At 40.6% G+C, this 20,511-nt stretch overlaps 1 protein-coding gene across 1 annotated transcript in view; it reads left to right on the forward strand.

Annotated features, from left to right (window-relative positions):
• FLACC1 (flagellum associated containing coiled-coil domains 1) overlaps positions 1-20,134 on the forward strand; it is a gene marked incomplete at both ends in the record, with an annotated part of 30,642 nt that extends 10,508 nt beyond the window's left edge. The window contains 4 exon segments of the mRNA XM_079710679.1: positions 7,284-7,387; positions 17,041-17,103; positions 19,821-19,910; positions 20,015-20,134. Of these exon segments, the coding sequence (XP_079566805.1) occupies positions 7,284-7,387; positions 17,041-17,103; positions 19,821-19,910; positions 20,015-20,134 (377 nt within the window).
• Positions 20,135-20,511: the final 377 nt, after the last annotated feature.

Genomic DNA, 20,511 nt, shown 5'->3' on the forward strand with positions numbered 1-20,511 from the left:
GTCCCCCCCACCAGGAAGCCTACACAACCTACTGAAACAACCTTAGCCACGGGGGACAGATACCAAAAACAACGGGAACTACGAATCTGCAGCCTGCAAAAAGGAGACCCCAAACACAGTAACATAAGCAAAATGAGAAAGCAGAAAAACACACAGCAGGTGAAGGAGCAAGATAAAAACCTACCAGACCTAACAAATGAAGAGGTAATAGGCAGTCTACCTGAAAAAGAATTCAGAATAATGATAGTAAAGATGATCCAAAATCTTGGAAATAGGATAGACAAAATGCAAGAAACAGTTAACAAGGACCTAGAAGAACGAAAGATGAATCAAGCATCGATTAAAAACACAATAAATGGGGCTTCCCTGGTGGCGCAGTGGTTGAGAGTCCGCCTGCCGATGCAGGGGACGCGGGTTCGTGCCCCGATCCCGGAGGATCCCACATGCCGCGGAGCGGCTGGGCCCGCGAGCCATGGCCGCGGGGCCTGTGTGTCCGGAGCCTGTGCTCCGCAACGGGAGAGGCCACGGCAGTGAGAGGCCCACGTACAGCAAAAAAAAAAAAAAAAAAAAAAAAAAAAAAAAAAAAAAAAAACACAATAAATGAAATGAAAAATACTCTAGATGGGATCAATAGCAGAATAACTGAGGCAGAAGAACGGATAAGTGAGGTGGAAGATAAAATAGTGGAAATAACTGATGCAGAGCAAAATAAAGAAAAAAGAATGAAAACAATAGAGGACAGTCTCAGAGACCTCTGGGACAACATTAAATGCACCAACATTCGAATTATAGGGGTTCCAGAAGAAGAAGAGAAAAAGAAAGGGACTGAGAAAATATTTGAAGAGATTATAGTTGAAAACTTCCCTAATGTGGGAAAGGAAATAGTTAATCAAGTCCAGGAGGCACAGAGAGTCCCATACAGAATAAATCCAAGGAGAAATACGCCAAGACACATATTAATCAAACTGTCAAAAATTAAACACAAAGAAATCATATTAAAAGCAGCAAGGGAAAAACAACAAATAACACACAAGGGAATCCCCATCAGGTTAACAGCTGATCTCTCAGCAGAAACTCTACAAGCCAGAAGGGAGTGGCAGGACATAATTAAAGTGATGAAGGAGAGAAAACTGCAACCAAGATTACTCTACCCAGCAAGGATCTCATTCAGATTTGATGGAGAAATTAAAACCTTTACAGACAAGCAAAAGCTGAGAGAGTTCAGCACCACCAAACCAGCTTTACAACAAATGCTAAAGGAACTTCTCTAGGCAAGAAACACAACAGAAGGAATATACCTACAATAACGAACCCAGAGCAGTTAAGGAAATGGGAATAGAAACATACATATCAATAATTACCTTAAATGTAAATGGACTAAATGCTCCCACCAAGAGACACAGATTGGCTGAATGGATACAAAAACAAGACCCATATATATGCTGTCTACAAGAGGCCCACTTCAGACCTAGAGACACATACAGATTGAAAGTAAGGGGATGGAAAAAGATATTCCATGCAAATGGAAATCAAAAGAAAGCTGGAGTAGCAATTCTTATATCAGACAAAATAGACTTTAAAATAAAGACTATTAGAAGAGACAAAGAAGGACACTACATAACGATAAAGGGATCGATCCAAGAAGAAGATATAACAATTGTAAATATTTATGCACCCAACATAGGAGCACCTCAATACATAAGGCAAATACTAACAGCCATAAAAGGGGAAATCGACAGTAACACAATCATAGTAGGGGACTTTAACACCCCACTTTCACCAATGGACAGATCATCCAAAATGAAAATAAATAAGGAAACACAAGCTTTAAATGATACATTAAACAAGATGGACTTAGTTGATATTTATAGGACATTCCATCCAAAAACAACAGAATACACATTTTTCTCAAGTGCTCATGGAACATTCTCCAGGATAGATCATATCTTGGGTCACAAATCAAGCCTTGGTAAATTTAAGAAAATTGAAATTGTATCAAGTATCTTTTCCGACCACAATGCTATGAGACTAGACATCAATTACAGGAAAAGATCTGTAAAAAATACAAACACATGGAGGCTAAACAATACACTACTCAATAACGAAGTGATCACTGAAGAAATCAAAGAGGAAATTAAAAAATACCTAGAAACAAATGACAATGGAGACACGACGACCCAAAACCTATGGGACGCAGCAAAAGCAGTTCTAAGGGGGAAGTTTATAGCAATACAATCCCACCTTAAGAAACAGGAAACATTTCGAGTAAACAACCTGACCCTGCACCTAAAGCAATTAGAGAAAGAAGAACAAAAAACCCCCAAAGTTAGCAGAAGGAAAGAAATCATAAAGATCAGATCAGAAATAAATGAAAAAGAAATGAAGGAAACAATAGCAAAGATCAATAAAACTAAAAGCTGGTTCTTTGAGAAGATAAACAAAATTGACAAACCATTAGCCAGACTCATCAAGAAAAGAAGGGAGAAGACTCAAATCAATAGAATTAGAAATGAAAAAGGAGAAGTAACAACTGACACTGCAGAAATACAAAAGATCATGAGAGATTACTATAAGCAACTCTATGCCAATAAAATGGACAACCTGGAAGAAATGGACAAATTCTTAGAAATGCACAACCTACCAAGACTGAATCAGGAAGAAATAGAAAATATGAATAGACCAATCACAAGCACTGAAATTGAAACTGTGATTAAAAATCTTCCATCAAACAAAAGCCCAGGACCAGATGGCTTCACAGGCGAATTCTATCAAACATTTAGAGAAGAGCTAACACCCATCCTTCTCAAACTCTTCCAAACAATATCAGAGGAAGGAACACTCCCAAACTCATTCTACGAGGCCACCATCACCTTGATACCAAAACCAGGCAAGGATGTCACAAAGAAAGAAAACTACAGGCCAATATCACTGATGAACATAGATGCAAAAATCCTCAACAAAATACTAGCAAACAGAATCCAACAGCACATTAAAAGGATCATACACCATGATCAAGTGGGGTTTATTGCAGGAATGCAAGGATTCTTCAATATACGCAAATCAATCAATGTGATACACCATATTAACAAGTTGAAGGAGAAAAACCATATGATCATCTCAATAGATGCAGAGAAAGCTTTCGACAAAATTCAACACCCATTTATGATAAAAACCCTGCAGAAAGTAGGCATAGAGGGAACTTTCCTCAACATAATAAAGGCCATATATGACAAACCCACAGCCAACATTGTCCTCAATGGTGAAAAACTGAAACCATTTCCACTAAGATCAGGAACAAGACAAGGCTGCCCACTCTCACCACGCTTATTCAACCTGGTTTTGGAAGTTTTAGCCACAGCAATCAGAGAAGAAAAGGAAATAAAAGGAATCCAAATTGGAAAAGAAGAAGTAAAGCTGTCACTGTTTGCAGATGACATGATACTATACATAGAGAATCCTAAAGATGCTACCGAAAAACTACTAGAGCTAATCAAAGAATTCGGTAAAGTAGCAGGATACAAAATTAATGCACAGAAATCTCTGGCATTCCTGTACACTAATGATGAAAAATCTGAAAATGAAATCAAGAAAACACTCCCATTTACCATTGCAACAAAAAGAATAAAATATCTAGGAATAAACCTACCTAAGGAGACAAAAGACCTGTATGCAGAAAATTATAAGACACTGATGAAAGAAATTAAAGAGGATACAAATAGATGGAGAGATATACCATGCTCCTGGATTGGAAGAATCAATATTGTGAAAATGACTCTACTACCCAAAGCAATCTACAGATTCAATGCAATCCCTATCAAACTACCACTGGCATTTTTCACAGAACTAGAACAAAAAATTTCAAAATTTGTTTGGAAAAACAAAAGACCCCGAATAGCCAAAGCAATCTTGAGAACGAAAAACGGAGCTGGAGGAATCAGGCTCCCTGACTTCAGACTATACTACAAAGCTACAGTAATTAAGACAGTGTGGTACTGGCATAAAAACAGAAAGATAGATCAGTGGATCAGGATAGAAAGCCCAGAGATAAACCCATGCACATATGGCCAACTTATCTTTGATAAAGGAGGCAGGAATGTACAGTGGAGAAAGGACAGCCTCTTCAATAAGTGGTGCTGGGAAAACTGGACAGGGACATGTAAAAGTATGAGATTAGATCATTCCCTAACACCATACACAAAAATAAGCTCAAAATGGATTAAAGACCTAAATGTAAGGCCAGAAACTATCAAACTCTTAGAGGAAAACATAGGTAGAACACTCTATGACATAAATCACAGCAAGATCCTTTTGGACCCACCTCCTAGAGAAATGGAAATAAAAACAAAGATAAACAAATGGGACCTAATGAAACTTCAAAGCTTTTGCACAGCAAAGGAAACCATAAACAAGACCAAAAGACAACCCTCAGAATGGGAGAAAATATTTGCAAATGAAGCAACTGACAAAGGATTAATCACCAAAATTTATAAACAGCTCATGCAGCTCAATAGCAAAAAAACAACCCAATCCAAAAATGGGCAGAAGACTTAAATAGGCATTTCTCCAAAGAAGATATACTGACTGCCAACAAACACATGAAAGAATGCTCAACATCATTAATCATTAGAGAAATGCAAATCAAAACTACAATGAGATATCATCTCACACCAGTCAGAATGGCCATCATCAAGAAATCTAGAAACAATAAATGCTGGAGAGGGTGTGGAGAAAAGGGAACACTCTTGCACTGCTGGTGGGAATGTGAATTGGTACAGCCACTATGGAGAACAGTATGGAGGTTCCTTAAAAAATTAAAAATAGAACTACCATATGACCCAGCAATACCACTACTAGGCATATACCCTGAGAAAACCATAATTCAAAAAGAGACATGTACCAAAATGTTCATTGCAGCTCTATTCACAATAGCCCGGAGCTGGAAACAACCGAAGTGTTCATCATCGGATGAATGGATAAAGAAGATGTGGCACATATATACAATGGAATATTACTCAGCCATAAAAAGGAACGAAACTGAGCTATTTGTAATGAGGTGGATAGACCTAGAGTCTGTCATACAGAGTGAAGTAAGTCAGAAAGAGAAAGACAAATACCGTATGCTAACACATATATATGGAATTAAAAAAAAAAATGTCATGAAGAACCTAGGGGTAAAACAGGAATAAAGACACAGACCTACTTGAGAACGGACTTGAGGATATGGGGAGGGTGAAGGGTAAGCTGTGACAAAGCGAAAGAGAGGCATGGACATATATACACTACCAAACGTAAGGTAGATAGATAGTGGGAAGCAGCCGCAGAGCACGGGGAGATCAGCTCGGTGCTTTGTGACCGCCTGGAGGGGTGGGATGGGGAGGCTGGGAGGGAGGGAGACGCAATAGGGAAGGGATGTGGGAACAGATGTGTATGTATGACTGATTCACTTTGTTATAAAGCAGAAACTAATAAAAAATAAAAAAAAAATAAAAAAAAAAAAGTTTGGTCTCGACTTGAGGAAGGCAGCCTTGAAGTCATGAAGGATGATGTGTGGGCTGCATGGCTGGACTCCTGAATGGAAGGTGCCTGGAGTCTTCAAGAAAGTGCAACAAGGATAGAGTCTTTTATGTAGTTTAGCCACCTGAGGGTCTGAACCGTACCATCCAGAACTCACTGGTTGCAAGTTTGGCAATCGGGCTGGAACGAGCTTGTGGACATCTGTAGGACTGCAGACTTGTTTTCTGGGTACAGGTGACCCCGAAGTTCCAGAAAAAAAGCTCTTGAATTAGTTTCAAATATTCACTTGTTGGGGGAGGGGCAACACAGTCCATACTCCCACGTCCCCCCAAAGGAAGCCATGCTTGATATATTTTTCAATTGAGATATATATATATATATATATATATTTTTTTTTTTTTTTGAAGTACGTGGGCCTCTCACTGTTGTGGCCTCTCCCGTTGTGGAGCACAGGCTCTGGACATGCAGGCTCAGCAGCCATGGCTCACGGGCCCAGCTGCTCCGCGGCATGTGGGATCCTCCCGGACCGGGCCACGAACCTGTGTCCCCTGCATTGGCAGGCGGACTCTCAACCACTGCGCCACCAGGGAAGCCCGAGATATATTTTAATGGATATAAGGTGTACAACATGTTGATTTGATACAGCCATATATTGCTGTGTATTTTTTTAATATTTCCAACACTTAGCACAGAGCCTGGATCATACATAGTGCCCTACAGGAGACTTTCCTACCCCCACTGAGCTTCTTCATAAATGGAAAAAAGAGAGAGAAATCTCTGGAAACTTCTCCCTGACCTAGAGGACTAGTTGAAGTAGAATTGGGGGCTCTATAAACCTATTCCACATCCTAGCCCAACACAATTCAGATCAGATTTAGTTGATATTCACAAATCACTCATATAAATGCAGATACTCCCTGGGAAAGGTCATCCTTAAAGCCCTTCCTACCCTGGACTCCCAGGAGGTAGCATGAAGACCCTGAAGTCAAGGCTGGGGAATGGGGTGAGGAGCTGCTCCTGTTTGAGTCTTTACCTGGAATCTTGGTGTAGCATAGCCCACGTCATCACCCAGACTCCCAGATACTCGTACTACGCTCGTCCCATGTTGCCAGAGTCTATGCTAAGATGCTACGAGCAGTTTTGGAAGACCAGAATTTAGCTGCTCATAGTGTAGCTCAGTCCAGACTTATCTTGTGAGCCCGGGGGTTGCCTCCCTATCCACCCCTAGCACCACGATGCTGAAGAAGAAATTTGTGTAAGACCTACACCCGTCCTTCCCCCTGTTTAGTACTGGGGCTCTGCTGGCAGGTTCCCCTGTCCCCCAAATCCACTTAAGCCTAGCTCTGCCCCAGGGATAAGTATAAATTTTATTGAATAAATTTTATTGAATAAAGAATAATAAATTTTATTGCTGGAAAAGTCACATGAGCCAAGAGTTGTATTTTAAGATAAGGATATCCAAAAAACATAGTGATTACTTCAGCAGAGGGAATGGACAAAATAGTAAGCAACAGGTCCAAAATAAACTACATAAAAAGAACCAGAGGCATTAGCAGTAAATCCCATAAGGCTGATGTGATGGAAAACCATTGCCATGTTCACCTCACTCTCACGCATCTCCAGGTGAGAGTCAGAGGTTAGACACCAGGCTGGAAGGACCTTGAGTTTGGCCCAGTCTGGAATTTCTATTATCTTCAGATACTCTGGTTTTCTCTCCATTTCTGTTTTTCCTACATTTACCCATATATGTGATTTCCTCACCTCCACAGAACATAAGATAACCAAAAAATTTGAGTTAGATTCAGAAGAAGAGAAGAGGAAAATACATGACTCCTACAGTGCTATCTTCGAGAACTTCAATTGGGAGAAGGAGGTAACAGCCCAAAGCACATCAATGGTTGAAAGTGCAGTCTGGGTGGGACCTCCGGTTCCCAGGGGTACCTCTGTAATGGGGCAAACTTTTTGTCTTTTGGGGCATGGTCCTCCTTTTCCAGCTTCCCTGGAAATTTATGCAAGCAGACTGTCAGTCTTGCTGTCCTTTATCTAGGCAGTCTTACCACAGGGTTATTGGACTGAAAATTGTAATTAACAGGAAATAATAGAATGCTAAACATATACAGAACCCGAAATTCCCTATTTACCAAAATCCCAGTCTCTGAATAGCCTTCTCATCCTTGACTGTAACTGAAGAGAAAGGGCATTGTTGCAAACTCGACTAAGCAAATTTGGATATGTACAACTCGTGTTTGATGAGATTTGACAAATGTGTTCATCCATGTAACCAACATCCAAATCAAGATCTAGAATATTTCTTCAACCCGGACAGCACGCCTGTGTTCCTTCCAGATAAACCCTATCTCCCTCAAAACCGGCCCCAAGACAACCACTTTTTTGATTCCTACAACTATAGACTAGTTTTACTTGTTTTATTTACTTATTTTTAATTTTTTTTATTTAAAAAAATTTTTTTAATTAGTTTCTGCTTTATAACAAAGTGAATCAGTTATACATATACATCCGTTCCCACATCCCTTCCCTCATGCATCTCCCTCCCTCCCAGCCTCCCCATCCCACCCCTCCAGGCGGTCACAAAGCACCGAGCTGATCTCCCCGTGCTCTGCGGCTGCTTCCCACTAGCTATCTACCTCACGTTTGGTAGTGTATACATGTCCATGCCTCTCTTTCGCTTTGTCACAGCTTACACTTCCCCCTCCCCATATCCTCAAGTCCATTCTCAACTAGGTATGTGTCTTTATTCCCGTTTTACCCCTAGGTTCTTCATGACATTTTTTTTTTAATTCCATATATATGTGTTAGCATACGGTATTTGTCTTTCTCTTTCTGACTTACTTCACTCTGTATGACAGACTCTAGGTCTATCCACCTCATTACAAATAGCTCAGTTTCGTTTCTCTTTATGGCTGAGTAATATTCCATTGTATATATGTGCCACATCTTCTTTATCCATTCATCCGATGATGGACATTTAGGTTGTTTCCAGCTCCGGGCTATTGTGAATAGAGCTGCAATGAACATTTTGGTACATGTCTCTTTTTGAATTATGGTTTTCTCAGGGTATATGCCTAGTAGTGGTATTGCTGGGTCATATGGTAGTTCTATTTTTAATTTTTTAAGGAACCTCCATACTGTTCTCCATAGTGGCTGTACCAATTCACATTCCCACCAGCAGTGCAAGAGTGTTCCCTTTTCTCCACACCCTCTCCAGCATTTATTGTTTCTAGATTTCTTGATGATGGCCATTCTGACTGGTGTGAGATGATATCTCATTGTAGTTTTGATTTGCATTTCTCTAATGATTAATGATGTTGAGCATTCTTTCATGTGTTTGTTGGCAGTCAGTATATCTTCTTTGGAGAAATGCCTATTTAAGTCTTCTGCCCATTTTTGGATTGGGTTGTTTGTTTTTTTGCTATTGAGCTGCATGAGCTGTTTATAAATTTTGGTGATTAATCCTTTGTCAGTTGCTTCATTTGCAAATATTTTCTCCCATTCTGAGGGTTGTCTTTTGGTCTTGTTTATGGTTTCCTTTGCTGTGCAAAAGCTTTGAAGTTTCATTAGGTCCCATTTGTTTATCTTTGTTTTTATTTCCATTTCTCTAGGAGGTGGGTCCAAAAGGATCTTGATGTGATTTATGTCATAGAGTGCTCTGCCTATGTTTTCCTCTAAGAGTTTGATAGTTTCTGGCCTTACATTTAGGTCTTTAATCCATTTTGAGCTTATTTTTGTGTATGGTGTTAGGGAATGATCTAATCTCATACTTTTACATGTCCCTGTCCAGTTTTCCCAGCACCACTTATTGAAGAGGCTGTCCTTTCTCCACTGTACATTCCTGCCTCCTTTATCAAAGATAAGTTGACCATATGTGCATGGGTTTATCTCTGGGCTTTCTATCCTGTTCCATTGATCTATCTTTCTGATTTTATGCCAGTACCACACTGTCTTGATTACTGTAGTTTTGTAGTATAGTCTGAAGTCAGGGAGCCTGATTCCTCCAGCTCCGTTTTTCGTTCTCAAGATTGCTTTGGCTATTCGGGGTCTTTTGTTTTTCCAAACAAATTCTGAAATTTTTTGTTCTAGTTCTGTGAAAAATGCCAGTGGTAGTTTGATAGGGATTGCATTGAATCTGTAGATTGCTTTGGGTAGTAGAGTCATTTTCACAATATTGATTCTTCCAATCCAGGAGCATGGTATATCTCTCCATCTATTTGTATCCTCTTTAATTTCTTTCATCAGTGTCTTATAATTTTCTGCATACAGGTCTTTTGTCTCCTTAGGTAGGTTTATTCCTAGATATTTTATTCTTTTTGTTGCAATGGTAAATGGGAGTGTTTTCTTGATTTCATTTTCAGATTTTTCATCATTAGTGTACAGGAATGCCAGAGATTTCTGTGCATTAATTTTGTATCCTGCTACTTTACCAAATTCATTGATTAGCTCTAGTAGTTTTCTGGTAGCATCTTTAGGATTCTCTATGTATAGTATCATGTCATCTGCAAACAGTGACAGCTTTACTTCTTCTTTTCCAATTTGGATTCCTTTTATTTCCTTTTCTTCTCTGATTGCTGTGGCTAAAACTTCCAAAACTAGGTTGAATAAGAGTGGTGAGAGTGGGCAACCTTGTCTTGTTCCTGATCTTAGTGGAAATGGTTTCAGTTTTTCACCATTGAGGACGATGCTGGCTGTGGGTTTGTCATATATGGCCTTTATTATGTTGAGGAAAGTTCCCTCTATGCCTACTTTCTGCAGGGTTTTTATCATGAATGGGTGTTGAATTTTGTCGAAAGCTTTCTCTGCATCTATTGAGATGATCATATGGTTTTTCTCCTTCAATTTGTTAATATGGTGTATCACGTTGATTGATTTGCGTATATTGAAGAATCCTTGCATTCCTGGGATAAACCCCACTTGATCATGGTGTATGATCCTTTTAATGTGCTGTTGGATTCTGTTTGCTAGTATTTTGTTGAGGATTTTTGCATCCATGTTCATCAGTGATATTGGCCTGTAGTTTTCTTTCTTTGTGACATCCTTGCCTGGTTTTGGTATCAAGGTGATGGTGGCCTCGTAGAATGAGTTTGGGAGTGTTCCTTCCTCTGATATTGTTTGGAAGAGTTTGAGAAGGATGGGTGTTAGCTCTTCTCTAAATGTTTGATAGAATTCGCCTGTGAAGCCATCTGGTCCTGGGCTTTTGTTTGTTGGAAGATTTTTAATCACAGTTTCAATTTCAGTGCTTGTGATTGGTCTATTCATATTTTCTATTTCTTCCTGATTCAGTCTTGGCAGGTTGTGCATTTCTAAAAATTTGTCCATTTCTTCCAGGTTGTCCATTTTATTGGCATAGAGTTGCTTGTAGTAATCTCTCATGATCTTTTATATTTCGGCAGTGTCAGTTGTTACTTCTCCTTTTTCATTTCTAATTCTATTGATTTGAGTCTTCTCCCTTCTTTTCTTGATGAGTCTGGCTAATGGTTTGTCAATTTTGTTTATCTTCTCAAAGAACCAGCTTTTAGTTTGGTTGATCTTTGCTATCGTTTCCTTCATTTCTTTTTCATTTATTTCTGATCTGATCTTTATGATTTCTTTCCTTCTGCTAACTTTGGGGGTTTTTTGTTCTTCTTTCTCTAATTGCTTTAGGTGCAGGGTCAGGTTGTTTACTCGAGATGTTTCCTGTTTCTTAAGGTGGGATTGTATTGCTGTAAACTTCCCCCTTAGAACTGCTTTTGCTGCGTCCCATAGGTTTTGGGTCGTCGTGTCTCCATTGTCATTTGTTTCTAGGTATTTTTTAATTTCTTCTTTGATTTCTTCAGTGATCACTTCGTTATTGAGTAGTGTATTGTTTAGCCTCCATGTGTTTGTATTTTTTACAGATCTTTTCCTGTAATTGATGTCTAGTCTCATAGCATTGTGGTCGGAAAAGATACTTGATACAATTTCAATTTTCTTAAATTTACCAAGGCTTGATTTGTGACCCAAGATATGATCTATCCTGGAGAATGTTCCATGAGCACTTGAGAAAAATGTGTATTCTGTTGCTTTTGGATGGAATGTCCTATAAATATCAACTAAGTCCATCTTGTTTAATGTGTCATTTAAAGCTTGTGTTTCCTTATTTATTTTCATTTTGGATGATCTGTCCATTGGTGAAAGTGGGGTGTTAAAGTCTCCTACTATGATTGTGTTACTGTCGATTTCCCCTTTTATGGCTGTTAGTATTTGCCTTATGTATTGAGGTGCTCCTATGTTGGGTGCATAAATATTTACAATTGTTATTATTTCTTCTTGGATCGATCCCTTTATCGTTATGTAGTGTCCTTCTTTGTCTCTTCTAATAGTCTTTATTTTAAAGTCTATTTTGTCTGATATGAGAATTGTTACTCCAGCTTTCTTTTGATTTCTATTTGCATGGAATATCTTTTTCCATCCCCTTACTTTCAGTCTGTATGTGTCTCTAGGTCTGAAGTGGGTCTCTTGTAGACAGCATATATATGGGTCTTGTTTTTGTATCCATTCAGCCAATCTGTGTCTTTTGGTGGGAGCATTTAGTCCATTTACATTTAAGGTAATTATTGATATGTATGTTCCTATTCCCATTTCCTTAATTGCTTTGGGTTCGTTATTGTAGGTATATTCCTTCTGCTGTGTTTCTTGCCTAGAGAAGTTCCTTTAGCATTTGTTGTAAAGCTGGTTTGGTGGTGCTGAACTCTCTCAGCTTTTGCTTGTCTGTAAAGGTTTTAATTTCTCCATCAAATCTGAATGAGATCCTTGCTGGGTAGAGTAATCTTGGTTGCAGGTTTCTCTCCTTCATCACTTTAATTATGTCCTGCCACTCCCTTCTGGCTTGTAGAGTTTCTGCTGAGAGATCAGCTGTTAACCTGATGGGGATTCCCTTGTGTGTTATTTGTTGTTTTTCCCTTGCTGCTTTTAATATGATTTCTTTGTGTTTAATTTTTGACAGTTTGATTAATATGTGTCTTGGCGTATTTCTCCTTGGATTTATTCTGTATGGGACTCTCTGTGCCTCCTGGACTTGATTAACTATTTCCTTTCCCATATTAGGGAAGTTTTCAACTATAATCTCTTCAAATATTTTCTCAGTCCCTTTCTTTTTCTCTTCTTCTTCTGGAACCCCTATAATTCGAATGTTGGTGCATTTAATGTTGTCCCAGAGGTCTGTGAGACTGTCCTCTGTTCTTTTCATTCTTTTTTCTTTATTTTGCTCTGCATCAGTTATTTCCACTATTTTATCTTCCACCTCACTTATCCGTTCTTCTGCCTCAGTTATTCTGCTATTGATCCCATCTAGATTATTTTTCATTTCATTTATTGTGTTTTTAATCGATGCTTGATTCATCTTTCGTTCTTCTAGGTCCTTGTTAACTCTTTCTTGCATATTGTCTATTCTATTTCCAAGATTTTGGATCTTGGAAATAGAATCTTGGATCAGCTTTACTATCATTATTCTGAATTCTTTTTCAGGTAGACTGCCTATTACCTCTTCATTTGTTAGGTCTGGTAGGTTTTTATCTTGCTCCTTCACCTGCTGTGTGTTTTTCTGCTTTCTCATTTTGCTTATGTTACTGTGTTTGGGGTCTCCTTTTTGCAGGCTGCAGATTCGTAGTTCCCGTTGTTTTTGGTGTCTGTCCCCCGTGGCTAAGGCTGTTTCGGTAGGTTTTGTAGGCTTCCTGGTGGGGGGGACTAATGCCTGTGTTCTGGTGGTTGAGGCTCGATCTTGTCTTTCTGGTGGACAGGTCCATGTCTGGTGGTGTGTTTTGGGGTGCCTGTGGCCTTATTATGTTTTTAGGTAGCCTCTCTGCTAATGGGTGGGGTTGTGTTCCTGCCTTGCTAGTTGCTTGGCATAGGGTGACCCGCACTGTAGCTTGCTGGTCGTTGAGTGAAGCTGGGTGCTGGTGTTGAGATGGAGATCTCTGGGAGATTTTCGCTGCTTGATATTATGTGGAGCTGGGAGGTCTCTTGTGGACCCGTGTCCTGAAGTTGGCTCTCCCACTTCAGAGGCACAGCACTGACTCCTGGCTGCAGCACCAAGAGCCTTTCATCCACCCGGCTCAGAATAACAGGGAGAAAAAGTAGAAAGAAAGAATTAGTAGAAGAAAGAAAGAGAGAGGGAAAGAAAGGAAGAAGGGAAGAAAGGAAGGAAGGAAGAAAGAAAGAAAGGAGGGAGGGAGGGAGGAAGGATGGAAAGAAAGAAAGGAGGGAGGGAGGGAGAGAGGAATGAAAGCAAAAGGAAGAGTGAATGGAAGAAGGGAGGGAGGGAGGAAGGAAAGAAAGAAAGACAGGAGGGAGGGAGGGAGGAAGGAAAGAAAAAGAAAGTGGAAAGAAGAAGGGTGGGAGGGAGGGAGGGAGGAAAGAAAAAGAAAGAAGGAAAGGAGGAGCGGAGGGAGGGAGGGAGGAAGGGAAGGTAGGAAAAAAAGAAAGAGCAGGTAAAGTAAAATAGAATAAAGTATGAAATATAGTAGCTTTATTAAAATTAAAAAGTAATTATTGAAAAAAAAACGGACAGATAGAACCCTGGGACATATGGTGGAAGCAAAGCTATACAGAGAGAATCTTACACAGAAGATTACACATACACATACACAAAAAGAGAGCAGGGGGAAAAATCAAAAATCTTGCTCTCCAAGTCCACCTCCTTAATTTGGGATAATTCGTTGTAAAAAGAGGAAAAGGGGGGAAAGTCTTAAATCTTGTCCTCAAAGTCCACTTCCTCAATTTGGGATGATTCGCTGTCCATTTATCCACTCCACAGACGCAGGGCACATCAAATGGGCCGTGGAGCTTTAATCCGCTGCCTCCGAGGCTGCACAGAGAGATTTCCCTGTCTCTGCTCTCACAGCTCCCGGGTCTCAGCCTTGGACCTGGCCCCGCCTCTGCGCATAGGTCGCTGGAGGGCGTCAGTTCTTCGCTCAGACAGGACGGGTTTAAAGGAGCCGCTGATTCGGGGGCTCTGGCTCACTCAGGCAGAGGGGAGGGAGGGGCGCGCAGTGTGGGGCGGGCCTGCGGCGGCAGAGGCCGGCGTGACGTTGCAGCAGCCCGAGGCGCTCCGTGCGCTTTCCCGGGAAAGCCGTCCCCGGGTCCCGGGACCCCGGCAGTGGCGGGGTGCACAGGCCCCCCGGAAGGCGGGGCGGACAGTGACCCGCGCTCGCACACAGGCCCCGCGGCGGCGGCGGCGGCAGCAGCAGCCCCAGCGTCCCACGCCCTTCTTTCTCCGGCGCTTCCCCAAGCAGCCCTCTTAATGCCCTCTCCTCGCGCACCAGGAAACAAAAGGGAAAAAAGTCTCTTGCCTCTTCGGCAGCTCCAGACCCTTTCCCCGGACTCCCTCCGGGCTAGCCGTGGTGCACTAACCCCTTCAGGCTCTCTTCCTGCCGCCAGCCCCAGTCCTCTCCCTGCGCTCCGACTGAAAGCCGATACCCGAGCCTCAGCTCCCAGCCCCGCCAGCCCCGGCGGCCGAGCAGACAAGCCTCTCGGGCTGGTGAGTGCCTGAGGGCACCGATCCTCTGTGCGGAAATCTCTCCGCTTTGCCCTCCGCACCCCTGTTGCTGTGCTCTCCTCCGCTACTCCGAAGCTTTCCCCCTCCGCCACCTGCAGTCTGCGCCCGCGAAGGGGCTTGTAGTGTGTGGAAACCTTTCCTCCTTCACGGCTCCCTCCCACTGGTGCAGGTCCCGTCCCTACCCTATTGTCTCTGTTTATTCTGTTTTCTTTTGCCCTACCCAGGTATGTGGGGAGTTTCTTGCCTTTTGGGGGGTCTGAGGTCTTCTGTCAGCGTTCAGTAGGTGTTCTGTAGGAGTTGTTCCACGTGTAGATGAATTTCTGATGTATCTGTGGGGAGGAAGGTGATCTCCACGTCTTACTCTTCCGCCATCTTCCTCCGGGACTCCGTTTTACTTGTTTTTAAACTTCATATAAATGGAATCATGCAGTATATGCTCTTTTGTGTATAGCTTCTTTGCCCTCAATAATTTCTGTGAAATTTATCCATTCATTGTTCATATCAGTAATTTATTCCTTTTATTGCACAGTAGTATTTCTTTGTAGGAACACCACACAATGTGTTTACCATTTTCCTGTTTTTGGAGATTTTGGTTGTTTCCAAAATCTTTTGGTGTTTACAAATAAAGCTTTTATAAATACCCTTGTATAGCTAGTTTTGTAGACATATGCTTTCATGTCTCTTGGGTATATACCTAGATGTGTTATTACTGGACTCTAGAGTAGGGATAGGTTTAAATTTATAACAAATTACCAAAATATTTTCCACAGTCGTTGTACCATTTTACTCTTGCATCTTAACTATATGAGAATTCCAGTTGTTCCATATCATCAACAACAATTAGTATTACCACTCTTTTAATTTTGGCTATTCTAATGGGTATGAAGTTGTATTTCATTGTGACTTTAGTTTCCCTGATGATTAATTACGTCAGGCAATTTTTCATATGCTTACTGGACCATTCATATGTCTTCTTTTGTGAAGCTTTGGTTCAAGTTTTTTGCCATATAAAAAGAACTTGATTTGCTCATCTTTTTATAATCGGTATGTAGGAGTACTTTTTATACTATGGATACAGGTTCTTTGTCAGACATATGTGTCGCGAATTCTATCTCCCAGCCTGTGGTTTGCCTTTTCATTTTGCTCACATTGTCTTTCCATGGACAGAAGTTTTTAGTTTTGATGAATGTTGGTTATCAATTTTTTCCTTTTATGGTAACAGCTTTCTGTGTCTTGTGTGAAATGGTTGCCTAGTCCAAGAACATGAAGATATTCTAGTTCCTAAAAAGCTTTATAATTTTAGCTTTTATGATTCTATGATCTATTTTGAATATTTTTTGTGTATGGAGCAAGGTAAGGCCATAGGTCTTTTTTTTTCCATATAGATATTTATTGTTCCAGAATGATTTGTTGAAAAGATGTCCCTTTCTCCATTGAGTTACCTTGGTGTCTTTGTTGTACTTGAGGGGGCAGGGTGTAGACTCTTCATTCTGTTCCATTCAACTATTTGTCTATATTTAGGCCAACAACACAGTGTCTTAATTACTGTAGCTTGAAATCAGGGAGAAAAATCTTCCAACTTTGCTCTTGCTTTTCAAGATTATTTTGGCACTTCTATATCCTTTGTATTTCTATATAAATTTTATAATTATCTTGTCAAGAAAGCCTGTTGGTATTTTGAGTGTGATTACAATGAATATAAACTTCAATCTGTGGAGAACTGGATATTAACAGTATTAAATCTGTACCCAAAAGAAAAGGCTTTAATGAAAATATGATTTCTTTAAATATTTCTCGATGCACTAAGGTTGAACAAGAGTAAGATTTTCATTATTTAACTTCAACATGTCATGTCATTAGTTTATAATGTATGCTTCATTAAAGCAACATCTAAACTATGGTGAATATTATATTCCTGAATCCTATTCCAGCTTTCTTAATTTTCTGAAAGAAGTGCCAGAAACCCAGTGCTGACCTTTTTCAAATAAAATTATTTTTAGGAGCTCTTAAAACAACACGAAAGGGACACCTTGCAATTAAAGGAGCTGAGAAACACCAAAGAGGTAAACTTTTTCATTTTTCCTGTGAAATTAGCCTCTTACAAATATATCACTAAAATGATACACTCTCAATAAAATGGAATCTATGATAATTTTCCCCAAACCATTAAAAACCAGAAGATCTAAAGCTGAGCTTGCTGGATTCAATAAGTCAAAAGGATTTTAGAACTATCTGAAAAAGAAAGCCATTGTTGTCTTTTTAGAGCCAGATCTGAACAAGTATATGAACAATATACTGTGTGATCTTCAATGTTAAATGCTTCCCATTTCTCGTAAGGCTCAAACCACAAAAGGGCCTTAAATAGTAAAATGCCAGATTCTTCCTTCTGAACTCTGAAAAGTACAATACTGCCCCTTGGGAATGCTGCCTTCAGGCCTTTCCTTAAAACTCTGAGTGAACCTCACTCCCCCAGCCTCTCTAAGAACTTTTCTTCTGGGACAAATAACAGCACTTCCATGAGGGAGACACCAGAAGGGAAACTGTTTAAACCCACAAACTGCCTTGTGGTTCCTCTTTCACTGAGAATTTAATTTGGATCCAGAATGGACATGTTTGGGAAAAGATTAGCCATTATGAAAGCATGGCATGATATTTTAGAGCTCAGGCAGGGCTTCACCCTTGATGGGCAAACAGACCACAATGTCCCACAAGGTAAAAGGATGGGCTTTGGTGTAAGGTAGACCCAGTGTGTCATAATAACGGCTTTAATGAGCTTGGCTACTAATTCTATCACTTGTGTTATTTCTGGGTCTGTTTCAATTAATTGATTTTGCTCCTCATGTATGGTCATATTTTCTTGCTTGTTTGCATGTCTGGTAATTTTTTTATTGGATGCCAGCCATTGTGATGTTTACTTTATTAGGTGCCAAATAGTTTTGTATTCCTTTAAATATCGTTGAGCTTTGTTCTGGGATTCAGTTACTTGGAAATATTTTGATTTTCCAAGGCTTGGTTTTAAGTTTTGTTAAGCAAAATTAAAGCAGTCTTGATCTAGGGCTAATTTTTCCCTACTACTGAGATAGTATCCGTCAGAGTAAGCTGCCCAATGCTCTGTGTCTTAAAAGGGGTTTTTATACTCTGGCTGGTGGAAGCATGAATTTTCCCAGTCCTGTTTTGGTCCAGGGATGGTTTTGCCTGCTGGTGGTTCTTTTCCCCAGCCTCATCTCATTCTACTCCTTCCCTCCATCATGCAGCTCCAGTGGCACTGGACTTCTTGCTGTTTCTTTTAACAGGCCAGGTTGCCTCCACTTTGGGGTCTTTGCACTTGGTGTTTTCTCTTCTTGGAAACTCTTTCCCAGATCTCCACATAGCTCACTTCCTTACCTCCTTCCAGTCTTTCTTCAAATGCCACCTTCTCAGGGGTTACTCTACTTAAAGGCTCAACAACCTGCCCAGCACGTCCTTTCTCCTGTTTCATTTTTCTACACAGACTTATAACCGTCAAACCTGATAAACTCAATGAAGTCAGGGATTTTTGTCTATTTTTTTGCCACTGCTTCTCAGTTTCTAGAATAGTGTCTGGCATATCACAGACATTCAGTACATAGCAAGTGATTTTTGAATGAATAAATAAATGAAAGAATGCAAAATGACCTGGTACAGCGCTTTGCCCAATGCCATTCATTGCAGTAAATGATGGTACCTCTCCAGTTTATACATTGTGGAAGGATGCTCTTTGGGTGCAAAGAGCCCTGATGACATGTAGGAGTTAAATGGGGCTGCACCTGAAAGCATAGGCCCATCTGGTTCATTTTTATAGTCTCTTCAGCCTCTATCTAAAGTAGCTTCCACACTTATCCCTTCCCTGCACTTACACTGCATCTTCTATCCACATCCTTGGTTTGTTTTCAATTTATTTATTGTATTTACTTTAATTTTTTTGCATCTCTTTCACTAGAATGGATCCCCATAAAAGTAAGAACTTTATCTGTCTTGTTCATCGTAATATTCCTGAGGCCTAATACAGTAGTAGGTTTTGCGGGTTTTTTTCCCCTAATTAACAAACTATTTTTTTAGAGCAGTGTTAGGGTTACTGAAAAATTAAGGAGCAAGTGCAGAGATTTTTTCCCCCTACACACACACACGCACACACACACACACACACGCACGCACAGTTTCCTTTATTATTAACATCGTGCCTTAGTGTGGTAATCTGTTACAGTTGATGAACGCATATTGATACATTATTATTAACTAAAGTCTATAGTTTACCCTAGGGTTTCCTCTTTGTGTTGTACATCCTATAGGTTTTGTCGCAGGCATCATGCCATGTAGCCTCCTCTGCAGTATCATATGGAATAGTTTCTCTGCCCTAAAAGTCCTCAGTCCTCCTATTCGTCCCTTGTTTCCCTTCCTAACTCCTGGCAACCACTGGCCTTTTTACTGTCTCTATGGTTTTGCATTTTCCAGAAAGTCATGTAGTTGGAATTCATACTAGATATTTAATAAATATTTGTTTAATGAATGGATGACTGGTAGCTCTTTTGACAACCTGTGTGAGCTGTGGTGAGGGCTGGCTCTGGGGCGGTGATAGTGAGGCTGAAGAGAAGGGTACAGACGAGTGAGACACAGAGGAAGTAGAATGAACAGGGCATAGTAACAGGGCAGGAGAAGGAGTAGCTAAAGTTGATGCTTTCATAGTCGAATCCAGGTGTCCTGGAGAAGAGAATAAATGGGTAGACATCATCATGATGTCCTGAAACAATTTCTTCTTACACAGGTCATAGAGGAAGAGCTGCATGCTCAAGCTCTTATCCTAGAATCACTTAACACAACCCTCTACCAAACCCAGATGGAACTCCAGAGAGAGGTGAGTCCTGGCTGGATTGGGGATAGGAGTTGGAGGGAGGAAGCCTCTGCTCTGGGTGACTCTAATTTGGGAAAGATGGCTATTAAAATGTACCTGTCTTTCAGAAAGCTATGGTGGCAAATCTGGAGAAAACACTCCAGACCAAGGCTGCTGAAGCTGAAGAAAATTTTAAATATACCATACAGCACCTGACAGAAGAAAACATTCATCTAAGGTATGAGTGATGCTGCTCAAAAAGACGTGGCTGAGTCATCTTTAGAAAGTGAAAGGGATGGGAATTCCCTGGCGATCTAGTGGTTAGGACTCTGCACTTCTGCAGGGGCCCTGGGTTCGATCCCTGGTCGGGGAACTAAGATCCCGAAAACTGTGCGGCATTGGGTGAGGAATAGGTGAAAATGAATCTAGGTATTCCCTCATGAAATCAAGGCACAGGCAGTGTCAGGAGGGGGATATGCTGGCCACAGAAGTTATCTACTGAGGTCATTTCATTTGAAGTGATGCTGGGAGACTCCTCTCCCTTTCCTGTCTTAGTTTTTTATGCAAAACAACACAGGAGGTTTATCTGAGAGTCTCTGGGTTTATTCAGTTTTATGACTGAGAA

The sequence above is a fragment of the Hyperoodon ampullatus genome, assembly GCF_949752795.1.
Source record: "Hyperoodon ampullatus genome assembly, chromosome: 8".
NCBI classification, from domain to species: domain Eukaryota; kingdom Metazoa; phylum Chordata; class Mammalia; order Artiodactyla; family Ziphiidae; genus Hyperoodon; species Hyperoodon ampullatus.